Below are 16322 nucleotides of genomic sequence, written 5' to 3'. Positions count from 1 at the left end.
CCAAGAGCACCGCAGGAACTGCGCCAGAGCACTGCAGTAACTGTCTCGGAGTACTGCAGTAACTCTTCCAGATACTACAGTAAATCGCCCAGAACACTGCAGTAACTGCCCAAGAGCACTGCAGTAACTCCCCAGAATGCCACAATAACTGTCCCAGAGCAGTGCAGTAACTGTCCCAGAGCACTGCAGCAACTGTCTCGGAGTACTGCAGTAACTCTTCCAGAGTACTACAGTAAATCGCCCAGAACACTGCAGTAACTGTCCCAGAGCACCGCAGTAACTGCCCAGAATGCCACAGTAACTGTGCCAGAGCACTGCAGCAACTGTCCTGGAGCACCGCAGTGACTCTTCCAGAGCACCACAATAACTCCCCCAGAGCACCACATTAACTCCCTCAGACATTCCAACACATTAATGCCCCCAGAGTATCGCAGTAACTCCCCAAGAGCACCACAGTAACTCCCTAAGAGCACCGCAGTATCTGTACCAGAGCACTGAAGCAACTGTCCTGGAGCACTGCAGTGACACTCCCAGAGCACCACAGTAAATCCCCCAGGACACTGCAGTAACTGTCCCAAAGCACCACAGGAACTGCCCCAGAGCACTTCAGTAACTCCCCAAGAGCACCACAGTAATTCTCCAAGAGCACCGCAGTAACTGTCCCGGAGCACTGCAGTAACTCCCCAAGAGCACCACAGTAATTCTCCAAGAGCATCGCAGTAACTGTCCCGGAGCACTCAGTGACTCTTCCAGAACACAACAGTAAATCCCCCAGGACACTGCAGTAACTGTCCCAGAGAACCGCAGTAACTTACTAAGAGCACCGCAGGAACTGCCTCAGAGCACTGCAGTAACTCCCCAGAATGCCACAGTAAATGTCCCAGAGCACTGCAGTAACTATCCCAGAGCAGCAAAGTAGCTTGTGCCAGAGTATTGAATTGATTCCCCCAGAACACAGCAGTGACTACCCCAGGACACCACAGTAACCCCCCCAGAGCAGCGCAGTAACTGTCCCAGAGCACTGTAGTAACCCCCGGAGTGCACCACAACACCTCTCACAGAGCACCGCAGTCACTGTCCCAGAGTACCACAGTAACAGGCCTGCAGCACCGCAGTGACTGTCCCAGAGTACCACAGTAACGGTCCTGCAGCACCGCAGTGACTGTCCCAGAGTACCACAGTAACGGTCCTGCAGCACCGCAGTGACTGTCCCAGAGTACCATAGAAACGGTCCTGCAGCACCGCAATGACTGTCCCAGAGTACCACAGTAACTGTCCTGCAGCACGCAGTGACTGTCCCAGAATACCACAGTAATGGTCCTGCAGCACCGCAGTGACTCCCCCAGAGCATTGCAGTAACTGTCCCAGAGCACCTCAGTAACTGTCCCAGAGCACCGCAGTAACTGTCCCAGAGCACCGCAGTAACTGCCCCAGAACACTGCAGTAACTGTCCCAGAGCACTGCAGTAATGTCCCCAGAGCACCGCAGTGATTTCTCAAGAGCACCGCAATATCTGTCCCAGTGCATGACAGTAACTCACCCAGAGCACTGCAGTAACTCCCCAAGAGCACCACAGCAACTGTCCCAGAGTACTATAGTAACTGTCCCAGAGCACTACAGTAATTCCCCCAGAGCACTGCAGTAACTTCCCATGTGCACCGCAGTAACTTCCCGAGAGCACTACAATGTCTGATCCAGAGCACCGCAGAAACTCCCCCAGAGCACTGCAGTTATTGTCCCAATGCAACAGAGTAACTGTCCCAGAGAACCGCAGAAACTCCCCCAGAGCACTGCAGTTATTGTCCCAATGCAACACAGTAACTGTCCCAGAGAACCGCAGTAACTCCCCAGAGCACTGCAGTAACTGTCCCAGAGCACTACAATGTCTGATCCAGAGCACCGCAGTAACTCCCCCAGAGCACTGCAGTAACTGTCCCAGAGCACTATAATGTCTGATCCAGAGCACCGCAGTAACTCCCCCAGAGCACTGCAGTAATTGGCCCAATGCAACTCAGTAACTGTCCCAGAGAACCGCAGTAACTCCCCAGAGCACTGCAGTAACTGTCCCAGAGCACTATAATGTCTGATCCAGAGCACCGCAGAAACTCCCCCAGAGCACTGCAGTAACTGTCCCAGAGCACTATAATGTCTGATCCAGAGGACCGCAGAATCTCCCCCAGAGCACTGCAGTAATTGTCCCAATGCAACACAGTAACTGTCCCAGAGTACCACAGTAACAGTCCTGCAGCACCGCAGTGACTGTCCCAGAGTACCACAGTAACAGTCCTGCAGCACTTCAGTGACTGTCCCAGAGTACCACAGTAACAGTCCTGCAGCACCGCAGTGACTGTCCCAGAGTACCATAGTAACAGTCCTGCAGCACCGCAGTGACTGTCCCAGAGTACCACAGTAACAGTCCTGCAGCACCGCAGTGACTGTCCCAGAGTACCACAGTAACAGTCCTGCAGCACCGCAGTGACTGTCCCAGAGTACCATAGTAACTGTCCTGCAACACGCAGTGACTGTCCCAGAGTACCTCAGTAATGGTCCTGCAGCGACTCCCACAGAGCATTGCAGTAACTGTTCTAGAGCACCACAGTAACTGTCCCAGAGCACCGCAGTAACTGTCCCAGAGCACCACAGTAACTGCCCCAGAACACTGCAGTAACTGTCCCAGAGCACCGCAGTAACTGTCCCAGAGCACCACAGTAACTGTCCCAGAGCACTGCAGTAACATCCCCAGAACACCGCAGTGATTTCCCAAGAGCACCGCAATATCTGTCCCAGTGCATGACAGTAACTCACCCAGAGCACTGCAGTAACTCCCCAGAGCACCACAGCAACTGTCCCAGAGCACTGCAGTAACTGTCCCAGAGTACTATACTAACTGTCCCAGAGCACTGCAGTAACTTCCCATGAGCACCGCAGAAACTCCCCCAGAGCACTGCAGTAATTGTCCCAATGCAACACAGTAACTGTCCCAGAGAACCGCAGTAACTCCCCAGAGCACTGCAGTAACTGTCCCAGAGCACTATAATGTCTGATCCAGAGCATCGCAGTAACTCCCCCAGAGCACTGCAGTAATTGTCCCAAAGCAACACAGTAACTGTCCCAAGAGCACCGCAGTGACTCCCCCAGAGCACCGCAGTAACTGTCCCAGAGCACCGCAGTGACTCCCCAGAGCACCACAGTGACACCCCAGAGCACTGCAGTTACTCCCTCAGAGCACTGCAGTAACTTTCCCAAAGCACCACAGTAACTATCCCGGAGCACCGCAGTGACTGTCCCAGAGCATTTTAGTGACTGTCCCAGAGCATTGCAGTAATTCCCCCACACACTGCAGAAACTCCCTCAGGGCAGTGCAATAACTTTACCAGAGCATTGCAGTAACTGTCCCAGAGCACCATGGTAATTATCCCAGAGCCCGCAGTGACTGTCCCAGAGCACTGCAGTAACTATCCCAGAGCACTGCAGTAACTGTCCCAGAGCACTGCATTGACTGTCCCAGAGCACAGCAGTAACTCCCCCAGAACACTGCAGTGATTCCACCAGAGCACTGCAGAGATCCGCCAGAGCACCAAAGTAACTCCCCAAGAGCACCACAATATCTGTCCCAGAGCACCACAGTAACTGTCCCAGAGCACTGCAGTAACTGCACAGAACACCACAGTTACTCCCCCAGAACACTGCAGTAGCTGTCCCAGAACACTCAGTAACTATCCCGGGGCATTGCAGTGACTATCTCAGAGCATTGTCTAACTGTCCCAGAGCACTGCAGTAATTCCCCCACAGCACTGCAGAAACTCCCTTAGGGCACCGCAATAACTCCCCCAGAGAATTGCAGAGATTCTCCCAGAGCACCAAAGTAACCACAATATCTGCCCCAAAGCACAACTATAACTCCACTAGAGCACAGCAGTAACTCCCCAGGTGCACCGCAGTAACTGTCCCAGAGCACCACAATAAATTTCCTAGAGCACTGCAGTGACTCCCCCAGAGCACCACAGTAACGATTCCAGAGCACCATAGTAACTGTTCCAGAGCATCACAGTAACTCCCCCAGAGCACCACAGTAACGATTCCAGAGCACCATAGTAACTGTCCCAGAGCACCGCAGTCACTCCCCAGAGCATTGGAGTAACTGTTCTAGAGCACCGCACTAACTGTCCGAGAGCACCACAGTAACTGTCCCAGAGCACTGCAGCACCTGTCCCAAAGCACCACAGTAACTATCCAGAGCACTACAGTGACTCCTCCAGAACACCACAGTAACTGTCCCAGTGCTCCGCAGTAACTCCCACAGAACACTGCAGTGATTTCCCAAGAGCACCGCAATATCTGTCCCAGTGCATGACAGTAAGTCCCCCAAAGCACTGCAGTAACTCCCCAGAGCACCACTGTAACTGGCCCAGAGCACGCAATAACTCCCTAGAGCAGGGCAGTAACTCCCAGAGAGCACCGCAGTAAGTGTCCGAGAGCACCACAGTAACTATCCCAGAACACTGCAGCAACTGTCCCAGAGCAACACAGTAACTCCTCCAGAGCACTGCAGTACCTGTCCCAAAGCACTAGAGTAACTATCCAGAGCACTACAGTCACTTCTCCAGAACACCACAGTAACTGTCCCAGTGCACCGCAGTAACTCCCCCAGAACACTGCAGTGATTTCCCAAGAGCACCGCAATATCTGTCCCAGTGCATGACAGTAAGCCCCCAGAGAACTGCAGTAACTCCCCAGAGCACCACAGTAACTGGCCCAGAGCACCGCAGTAACTCCCTAGAGCAGGGCAGTAACTCCCCTAGAGCACCGCAGTAACTGTCCCAGAGCACTGCAGTAACACCCCCAGAGCACTGCAGTAAATCCCCCAGAGCACTGCAGTAGCTGTCGCAGAGCACCACAGTAAATCCCCCAGAGCACCACAGTAGCTGTCCCAGAGCACTGCAGTAATTCCCCTAGAACACCACAGTAACTGCCCCAGAGCAACGCAGTATCTTTCCCAGGATACTGCAGTAACTCCCAGAGAATACCAAAATAACCACCCCCCACCAGCCAGACCACTGCAATAACAGTCCCAGAGCACCATAGTATCTGTCCCCGGTCATGACAGTAACTCCCCCAGAACACCGCAGTAACTCTCCCAGAGCACTGCAATAACTTCCCAAGAACACCGTGGTAACTGTCCCAGAGCACTACAATGTCTGATCCAGAGCACCGCAGAAACCCCTGCAGAGCACTGTAGTAATTGACCTAATGCACCACAGTAACTGTCCAAGAGCACTGCAGTAACTAACCAGAGGGCCGCAATAACTCCCCCGGAGCACCACAGTAACTTCCCCAGAGCACCACAGTAACTGTCCCAGAACACTGCAGTAACTCTCTCACAGCACCACAGTTACTCTCTCACAGCACCACAGTTACTCTCTCACAGCACCACAGTAACTATCCCGGAGCACTGCAGTGACTGTCCCAGATCACCGCAGTTACTATCCCAGAGCATCGTGGTGATTCCCCCAGAGCACCACAGTAACTGCTCCAGAGCACTCCAGTAACTCCCCCAGAGTACTGCAGTGATTTGCCAAGAGCACTGCAATATCTGTTCCAGTGCATGACAGTAACTCCCCTAGAGTGGATGATTTTTGGATGGTATGGTTGAAGGAACAAACTCTAATAAAACAATGTGGCATTCTGGGCCTTAAGCTTTTTCACAAAAGTTGTGTTCAGTATAGATGTTAGCCTCCCTGTACTCATTTTCAACAAACATCTCGAAATGTTTAAGAGCAAATAGTTAACTAAGTGCTCCCTTCTGTCCTGTGAGTGTCATCTTTGATGTTTGCTTCTCTTCTTAGAAAAGTAAATGATTGGTCTCCCTTTTCTGGATGCACCTTCCTAGATGAATACAACCATTTTCCCTGGAGCGCCGCAGTAACTTTCCCAGGGCACTGCAGTAGTTCTCCCAGAGCAGTAACTGTCTAGAACTTTCAGGAATGAGTGTTATCAGATAAAGACAAGCTCAACTTCAACAGCAAGGTGCCTCCTGGCTTAACGATCTGTGAATCTTGGGAACGTTTATATAGGAGTGTAATATGGAAACTAATGTTAACCTAATCTCTAGCCTAAGGCCAATGAATCCATCTGCAGTGTGCCCATCACAGGGAACTGAGGGAGTTGTTCGATCACCCATTTCGATCCTTTCTGTTTCTGACTCGGTGCATGCTGTCAGTACCTTTTCTCAAGATAGAACATTATTCGCAGCAGCATTCACATCAGCCATGTCTCAGAGTCAGAAAGACACAGGTACACGTTACTGTCCTGTTATCAAAATGTAAATGCATGGTATAGGAGGCAATCCACTGGTATGGATTAAAAATCAGCTTGTGAGTGGAAAACAAGAGAGCAGGAATAAACAGCTGGCAGTCTGTTACTAGTGAGATCAGTATCTGTGCTCAGCTGTTTCCAATATTTGTGAATGAATTTCCTGAGGGGTAGATTTTTAAGACAGAGGGTGGTTTGTGTGTGGAATGAACTGCCAGAGGACGGTGCAGATACACTTAAAATGTTTACAAGACATTTGAATTGGTGCATGAGCATAGAGGGAGATGCAGGCAGGTGGGACTAGTTTAGTTTGGGAAAATTGGCTGGCCTGGACTGGTTGGACTGAAGGGTCTGTTTCATTCTGTACGATGCTATGATTCTGTCAGGGGACTTCCTGCATCGGGTTGGATTTTCTGAGCAGCTCCTTGGATGCTGCCTGAACTGCTGTGCTCTTCCAGCACCACTAATCCAAAATCTGGTTTCCAGCATCTGCAGTCATTGTTTTTACCGTTTTTTTCTGAGCACTGCCAACCTCACACAGATTGCCACTCTGTCCCTTTATTTCTCTGAAATGAGGAAACTCCGCATTTCAGAGAGGTGGTTCCCATTGGGACTTCTTCAGAAATACGGAGCCATCCTCCCATTCTGACGGTTCCAGCAAAGCATAAAACTGTCAGAGAAAGGCAAATCACATCTCCCTTTCATAGCAGTCAGCTTCTAGATTTGGAAATTTACAAGAGGAGTCAACCACTTTGATAGCTGCTATCAAACGGCAAGTACATAAGCTAAGGGTCTTAGTAAGGTGCTTGGAAGGTCAAGTTCCAGGTGGGTAGAAGGGTGATTCAGAGAGCATTCGAGGTGGTGGGGGTGACTAACAGAGCTTACTTATTGGTGGACCAAACTGAAGCATCCAAATGGGATATTCCTGCATTTAATTCGTGCAGTGCCAGAAGCAGATGGCAATGACAATCACAGAACAAGAAAGTAGTAAGATGGCTTGAGCAGAGTTACAATGAACGTAAGAAGGCTCAAGTTGGGCAATTGACCAGGAGTGCATCGGAACAGTCAAGTCTTGAGGTTATAAATACACAAATGAGGATTTCAGCAGGTGATAAGCAAATGTCAGACACAGCCAATTTCCAATAGGAACATGAGGAAAGGTTGCTGTAAGTAGTGACTGGTAAACATCCAGAATACATTGTCTGAGGGTGTGATGGAGACCAATCCAATCATATTGTCTATAGCGAATTAGATTAACACTTGACAAGAGAATGGCAGAGTTATAGGGAAGGGAAATGTAAAAATATAAAAATATAAAATACTGCATAACCCGATAAATGAGTCCATGAGAATAAAAAAAAGGAGCTTCTGAAAACCCAAAACAAACCCCTCAAGCAAATGGCAAGAAGAATGGGTGTTTGGCAAGAAGAACAAGAAAAATGGGTGTTTGGGGGCAGTGAAGAGCATTGGGCTGGTGGGAGTTATTTTGACACTGGCTGTGGACGTAACTCTTTGTTGACAGGTATGGCTTTCTTCTGCATTGTTATAATTCTACAAAGGATGTAGAGTGGAACAAGCTGAGTTGTGCTTCCAGAGAGTCAGTATGGATGTGGAAGGCTAAATGGCCTACTGCTGTGCTGTAACCATTCCATCTTTCTCTTTGGTTCTAATGAACGTGCGATGTTGGAAACTCCACTCAAGCTCAAATCAGATGCAATGCTGTCCATGGTACAGTTCAGATACAGAATGGATCAGGATGGTTGTGGACAAAGACGTTTGTGTTGTGACTGAATAAATCCATTCTCTGCAACTTTTTCCATTCTTTAACAAACCCTCTGAACAGCTACTGACATGTGAACAATGATGGAGCAGCCATTTGTTGCATTTATGTGAGATTTTGTGACCGTGCTGCTTTGTAATACCTCTGAGATGTTTTACTGTCTTTAAGTTGTACGAGGGGATACAATTTATTCATCGTTATTCGCTCCAAAACAAGATTAAGGTCAAGGGTACTGCTCTGATTGATTTGTTTTCATTGCCATGCTTGAGAAGATACATGAGGGTACATTGCACATATGTGCAATTTATTTGTCAATAAAATGAAAAGCTGCTACTGCTGGAGATTAAGATGAATCCTCCAATGAGTTCGGGCTGCAATAGTTCTGCACTTGAAAACGCAAAGAAAGCAAGACTTGCACTTCTCATCCACGTTTCATAACATCAGAACGTCACAAAGCACCTTTATAGTTAATGAAGTGCTTTTTGAAGTGTAGTTACTGTTGTAATATGGGAACTGGTAGCCAATTTGTACACAGCAAGGTTCCACAAACAGCAGTTTGTAAATGATGAGATAATTTGGTTTCATGGTGTTGGTTGAGGGATAATCATCTAACAGAATGTTGCAGAGGAAATTTTTCCATTGAACCAGTGCTTTGGGATCTATCTTGTATTAATTCACAGCCCAGGCTCTTGGGCTTTTAAATAGTCCACTGAGAACGATAATCTAGCAATGAAAGGAAAGGTTCCTGTGGTGTTTCATTCCATACTTTTAACATCATATGAGTAAAAATAGTCACTTATTCCAATCCTTGAAGGGAGACTGCAGAGACATAGAAACAATGACCTTCAAATCAATTCACACTGTCTTTAGCTGCTCCTGTTTCACCTACAAAAAATAATTATGTTTTACAGATTTAAGGGGGCAGATCACTGACCCACGTGCCTCAATGAAGCATCACAGCTGTGTGTTTACCAGCTGTGACATGCCTTCCATTGTAATTAGCAACATTTTTTATCTTCCTGTCAATACGCACAAAAATGATCAGTTTTGCAAATGTTCAAACCATAACACTTGGTTTAGTGAAGATTGCAGTAAGGCAAGCCAGGAGTAACGTAACTAAAATTGAGACTTTAAACTACAAAACATGATAACTTGTGTGACAAACAGGGACCAAAATTTATTTTTCCCCTGAGAGCTGTTTGTGAGATTTTACCGAGGGCTACGTTTTGATCTTCAAGGTAATTTATTTCCGTCTTCAGAATTTCCTATTGTGTTCTCACTAATTGAAATATTGGATAATTCTGTCATGTACCATAATCACTTTCTGTAATAGTGTTGAATTATTTGTGGGTTTTTTTCGAAGAAAGCCTAGATTGCTCAATTATCAAGGATTGTATGAATACAGATTATCAAACCTTTTAACTTGGAAGCTAGAAGTAAAACAAACTCCAATTAATTTATGGCAAATGAATTCTCCTTACAGTGTTTCCAAATTGAATCATACGCATGTTGTAATCAGCTCCCCGCCCCTTCCCCCGCCAGGTGCAAGTTTCATTACTTGGTCCAGGAAAGCCAACTGATCCTTTACAGAAACCCCAGCAATAATTAGAACCTCCCTTAGTTTGTATTCAGCCATGTTTTTCTTGGATGCCTTGATGTTACTGACACCCATGTTAAATTTGAGCTCAGTATTCTTTAAAGCAGAAGAATCACTACAATGCAGGGGGAGGCCATTCAGCCCATTGAGTCTGCACAGACACTCTGAAAAGCATCATACCCAGACCCAGCCTTCCCCAGACTCCATTCATTTTAATCTTACCATGGTTAATCCATCCAGTTTACACATCCGTGAACACTGTGGGAAGTTTAACATGGCCAGACCACTTAACCTGCATATCTTTGGACTAGAAGAGGAAACCCACGCAGACACAAACAGTAACCCAAGGCTGGACTTGTACCCAGGTCCCTGGCGTGGTGAGGCAGCAGTGTTAACCACTGAGCCACCTGTCTTCCATGCTAAGTGAAATAAGATTAGCACCTGGCCCACCACTTTCCCACCTAGCCCTGAATATAGTCCCACAATAGAGAGAGTGGATTCAGCTGATATCGGTAGCCTAGCCATCATTTATGGAAATTCATAATTAAAGGCCAATGGAACCTGCTAAATATTCAATTCATCCCAATATCATGCTAGTAGAAAGTGAGGACTGCAGATGCTGGATATCACAGTCAAGAGGGTGCTGCTGGAAAAGCACAGCAGGTCAGGCTGCTACTCCTCGGATGCTGCGTGAACTGCTGTGCCTTTCCAGCACCACAATATCATGCTAACCACACCATTATTTGGTTGATATGAGCCATAAAAAAGCATGGAAGGGTTTACTTTCTATATGGGGAAGAATATCAAAGTCATGCCCAAGCTGTCTCCTTTTTTTATATCTTTTTGTCGTCGAAGAATGATGCCTATTCTGATACTCCACGGTGGTATATCCCCTGTCAACTCATCATTAGATACAAAAAGAAGACAAAGGAGGATCAGTGGTAACAAACGTCATCAAGCAGCTCTTTCCCAGCACAACAGATTGGTAGAGATGCCAAATCCCACAAGGTGCCATGGGTCATCATGTGGAAGAGTTCCATAATTCCTTCCTGAACTTGCACAGGAAGAAGGTACTGTTAATCTAGCCTTGCTGAACCCCTGTAGATAATCCAACCATAGGGCTGCTGTCTTATTAGAGAGAGGGAGATGACTGGTGGTAGTCATCATGTCTCAGGCAAAGGAAGGGGTTGAGAAGGAGACTCCCTTCCTGGTGACCTCAGTTGGTGCACATTCTGTCTACAATATACAATAAAACCACAGAGTGGTAATGATGGATTCTGTGGATACACAACCTTAAGACCATAAGGTATAGGAGCAAAAGGAGGCCATTCAGCCCTTCAACTCTGCTCCACCATTCAAGAAAGTCACACCTGATCTAATGAACGTCAACTCCACTGCCTATTCCCCATAACCTTAGATTCCCTAACAGATTAAAAATCTGTCTAACTCAGCCTTGAATACATTTTAGCTCTCTGTGGCAAAGAATTCCACAGATTCATTTCTCTCTGGGAGAAGAAATTCCCCCTCACCCCAGTCATAATGTCTGACCCTCTCACTCTGAGATGATGCCATCTGGTCCTAAACCCTTCCGCATGGGGAAAATACCTTTCCACATCTACCCTGACATGGTTAAAGAGTGAATGCTGGTCAGGTGCACTGGGAAAACCCCACATTCAGGTAGAGCCACAGTACATTTCTCTGAATTGATGGAGGCAGAAATTAACAGGCACTGGGCAGGGGAGAGAGATCTATATCCTCTTCCTGTAGAAAGGTCAGTGGCGAGCTGACAGATGCAGGTGGCTAAATCAGTGCAGAGTGGGCTTCTGCACCTGGGTTGCAGGAATATCACCCTTGTGAGCCGCTAACCAATCTGATTGGTGGTTCCAAGGTACATGCCAAGAGGAAGATGGGGATTTCTGTCTTCCAGAGGTCTGTCCCTAATCGGCAAAAAAATCCTCAAAAGATGGTAGCCCTTTTCGTACTCACCATTTTGAAAAATCTTAAATATAAACAGGGTGCCAACTCTTATTCATTTGGCCATACCAACCTTATGATGGTATTGTTGGGGTGATATTGGTTTGAATTGATTTTTATTTAGCAGGTTTCTTGACCCTTAATTCTGCATTTCCATAAATAGTGGCTGGCCTTCTGATTTCGCTCCCCGTCCACCTTCTCTATCATGGGACTATACTCAGGGTTCAGTAAGAGCGTGGGGGACAAGATGCTAAACCTATTACACCTGCACCTCTGCTAAAGCCTGATGAGAGCATGTAATATTGAGCCTTGTGTCTCAGTTTAACTCTAGACAGTGCAGAAGATACAAAAGCCTATTTAAATAGTTAGCTACCAGAGATTATACCCTTCAGGAAAGGTTGATCAAACTGAAAATGTTTGCACTGGAAAATATAAACTTGAGGGGGGGACTTGATGGTGGTCTTCAAAGAAGCTTATGATGAATTTCATTTTTGTTGCATCAATTCGTGGTGCGGGTGACACCACTCTCCGAACATTATAACAATCAAGGACTATAGACTTCCAAAAGGTTTGTTACATTTAATTGTTCCAAATCATCAGTTCCACTCAATTCTGCCAAACAGTGCAGAAGATTATGTTGCACGGTTTTCATTCAAAGCATTTCAAGGGTCACTTCAAGCTCACAGTTCATCAGAGAAGGAGAATGAGAGAAATACAGCCTCTATTTTTAACAGAGCTGTTGTTCACTCTGCTTTTAAGTGTAACTGAATTACATAAGAACATAAGAAATGGGAGCAGGAGTAGACCATCTGGCCCATCAAGCCCACTCCGTCATTCAATAAGATCATGGCTGATCTTTTCATGGTCTCAGCTCCACTTAACCGCCCAATCCCCATAACCCTTAATTCCTTCACTGTTTAAAAATCTTTGTCTTAAAAGCATTCAACGAGGAAGTCTCAACTGCTTCACTGAGCAGAGAATTCCACAGATGCACAACCCTTTGGGTCAAGAAGTTCCTCCTCAACACAGGTCTAAATCTGCTCCCCCTTATTTTAAGACTCTGCCCATTAGTTCTAGTTTCACCCACCAATGGAAACAACCTCCCTGCTTCTATGTTCTCCATTCCTTTTATAATTTTATATGTTTCTTTAAGATGCCCCTACATTCTTCAAAATTCCAATGAGTATAGTCCTATCATTTCTATGCATTCGGGGCTCAAGGAAGTCCTGGATAGCTCAACATAGTGTGGGGTTATGAAACCCCTTGGATCTGTGAAGGGATAAAAATAAGCCAGTGCACAATGAATATCTTCATCCACAGACAGTGGGTTTTGGAACTCAGAAAAACAAATCCAGGGACAGTGGTGAAGTTCACTATCTGTGAAAAGCTGTGTTGTTCTTGTGAGTGCAGTTTCAAAGAACCAGGCAAATGTAGTTCAAAAATTGGAAGACAGACCACCACAGGATAAGGAGTCATTGGAGGCATCAGTAACAGAACAGCAGCTTGGGAATTTCAAATCCAAACTGCTGAAAATGGAGAATTGTAAACTATTTAAAATGTTAATGAAATTTGATGACTACATTGTCACTAATGTCTGGGATAAAGTCTGAGAAATCCTTGGTATATTATATTTCACTTGCTATTTGATGTGCCACTAGGTGTGTTTGACCATAGTTAAGCTGTTACCCATATCTGCCTCATGTTAAGTTTAGGGTGTTAGAGTATAAATCATGTCAATCTTTGCACAGTGCATTTTTTGTCAATGATCTTTTTTTGTTTGTTTAAGTTTTGATTGTAATAAACTAGTTCTTTAGTGAAGGAAGAAATCTAGCTGAATTGCTTCTAATCAGGGTGAAATATATCACCCTTCTTGTTCAATTTTAAATTTGGTATGACACTGGAGGAGTGGGACTGGAAATGAATCAATATGCCCTCCAAACCCAGTTGTAATAACATATTTAAAGAGATAGATGCACAGAAAATCTTTCAATTTCTGGGGGAGTCTGAATTTAGAGGAGACTGCGAAGAATAATGAATTCAAAAGGAAATTCACGAGAAACCATTTGATGAAAATATGGGATGAGCTGTTACAAGGAATATTTGAGTTAAACATCACAAATAGATTTAAATGGAAATTAAATAAACACTCATGAAAGAAAAAGATCCACTGTCAGTGTTAGATAAAGAGGGATTGGACGAGGTTAATATGGAGCATAAATGTACATCATAGACTAGTTAGGCCAAATGGCCTGTTTCTCAGTGGCATAGTACTGTGCACTGAATGTGTAGCACTTTAACCATGGACATATATAAAGCTGTAAATGAAATAACTTCACTGAAAGCAAATAGATTACTTGCTTGATATGCAACACTTACAAATATTTCTCATTCACCTACAGAAAGACAAGGAAGAGGAATGGATGCAGCAGATAGCACAGGGAAGCAAAGATTCCATCATCCTTGAAAGACTTCAGTGGGACATGCGGTATGAAGTAAAGATCACAGCTGTTAACAAGTTGGGTTCCTCCGAGCCAACCATCTATGAGTTCACCATGCCACCAAAGCCCAACACCATCGCCAGTAAGTCACATCTTCTGGTTGAATGTCCAATGGGATTGACATAGCTGAATAAGACGTGGTGTACATTAAGTACTATCCCCATAAGCAGGTGCCACAAACTTGGACAGGCCACATGCATAGATTTGGAGGAAGAATTAATTTGCATGGATGAATGTACATACTTCAGATAAGCAAGGGAATGTCACATTGTCTCACTTGTCCCCACAAGGATTGGTCTTTCTGACGTGACGTTAAAATTCTCATTCTTCTCTTTAATTCCCCCATGGTCTCATTTCTCTGTGATTTCCCCTACAACTTTAAACTCTCTCAGATATCAGTGCTGCTTTCACTCTGGCCTCTTGAGGATTCTTAAATTGTCACTGTTTCTCTATTGTTAGCCATGCCTTCAGCTTTCTGTGTGCTGTGTCTAGAATTCCCTTCCTTCCAATAAACTCCTACACCCCTTGATTTCAATCTCCCATTTCAGATGCTTACTGAAAACTGCCTCTTTGGCCAAGCCGTCTCCTCAGATTTCATTACACTTCCTGGGATCACATCGAGTTTCACAACTTTCCTGTGAAATGCCTTGGAATATTTTCACTGCATTAAAGCTGCTTTCCAAATTCAAGTTTGTTGTTGCATACTTTTAAGAGCATCAGCATGTTTGGGGGTGTGGGTGGATGGGATAGGAGTGCATTGGAATGCAGAACGTACAACAGTACAAGTTTTGAGAAGATTTGTAGCTCAGGTTGAGGTTTTGGGTGCAGGTTTGCTCGCTGAGCTGCAAGGTTCATTTCCAGACGTTTCGTTACCTTACTAGGTAACATCTTCAGTGGGCCTCAGGCGAAGCAATGCTGAAAATTCATGCTTTCTATTTATATGTTTAGGTTTCTTCGGATTGGTGATGTCATTTTCTGTTCCTTTTCCCAGGGGATGGTAGATGGGATCTAATGTGATGTGTTAGAGTTAGACCCCATCTACCACTCCCTGAGAAAAAACATATAAACAGAAAGCAGGAATTTTCAGCATTGCTTTGCCTGGGGTCCACAGAAGATGTTACCTAGTAAGGCAACGAAATGTCTGGAAATGAACCTTGCAGCTCAGTGAGCAAACCTACATCCAAGATATAACAGTACAGCAAAGGAACAGGCCCTTCGACCCATGATGTTGTGCCGAACATGACACTAAACTGAACTAATCCCTTCTGCCTGCCCTTGGTCCATATCCCTCCATTCCATGCATGCTCATGTGATTGTCTAAAAGTCCCTCAAACACCCCAAATGTATCTGCTTCCACGATCACCCCTAGCAGTGTGTTCCAGATGCCTACCACTCTCTGTGTAAAAGATTTGCTCCTCACATATCCTATGAACTTTCTCCTCTCACATTCAATGCATGCCCTCTAGTATTAGACATTTTAACTGTGGAAAAAAGATTCTGACTGCCATCTAGGCATCTCATAATTTTATAGACTTCTACCAAGTCTCCTCTCAACCTCTGTTGTTCCAGAGAAAACGTTTTTTCTAATGAAAACAATCTTGACTTACTCAACCTTTCTTCATAGCATCTTCCATACCAGGCAACATCCTCGTAAACCTTCTCTGCATCCTCTCCAAAACATCCACATCCTTTTGGTAATGTGGCAACCAGAACTGTACACAGTATTCTAAATGCAGCCGAAGCAATGTTTTGTGCAACTTTAACATCCTCTGCCGGCTCTTATACTCAATACACCGTCTGATGAAGGCAAGCATACCATATGCCTTCTTGACCACTCTATCCACCTGTGCAGCCACCTTCAGGGTACAATGGACCTGAACTCCCAGATCTCTCTGCTCATCAACTTTTCCTAAGGTTCTTCGATTTACAGTATAGTTCACTCTAGAATTAGGTCTTCCAAAATGCATCATGTCACATTTACCGATTGAACTCAATCTGCCACTTCTCTGCCCAACTCTCCAGTCTGTCTATATTCTTCTATATTATTTGATAGTTCCCTTTGCTTTCTGCTACTCCACCAGTCTTCATGTTATCTGCAAACCACCAATGCCCTCTTCCAGCACTGACCCCTGTGGAACACCACTGGTGTTTCTCCATTTCA

General features: G+C 45.6%; 1 protein-coding gene across 3 annotated transcripts in view; it reads left to right on the top strand.

Moving 5' to 3' along the window:
* Nucleotides 1-16322, top strand: part of ncam2a (neural cell adhesion molecule 2a) — a 1585154-nt gene that overhangs the window by 1449907 nt on the left and 118925 nt on the right. For all 3 annotated transcript variants that reach the window (XM_043701406.2, XM_087992469.1, XM_087992470.1), the window contains one exon: nucleotides 14063-14243. In XM_043701406.2, coding sequence (XP_043557341.2) covers nucleotides 14063-14243 — 181 coding nt within the window. The remainder of the gene's footprint in view (nucleotides 1-14062; nucleotides 14244-16322) is intronic.

This window comes from Chiloscyllium plagiosum, unplaced genomic scaffold, assembly GCF_037043375.1.
Source record: "Chiloscyllium plagiosum isolate Xiang-an unplaced genomic scaffold, Cpla_swu_hap1 HiC_scaffold_12, whole genome shotgun sequence".
Classification (NCBI taxonomy): Eukaryota; Metazoa; Chordata; class Chondrichthyes; order Orectolobiformes; family Hemiscylliidae; genus Chiloscyllium; species Chiloscyllium plagiosum.
Note: the sequence above shows the minus strand (reverse complement) of the source record. Positions and strands in the feature narration are given on the sequence as shown.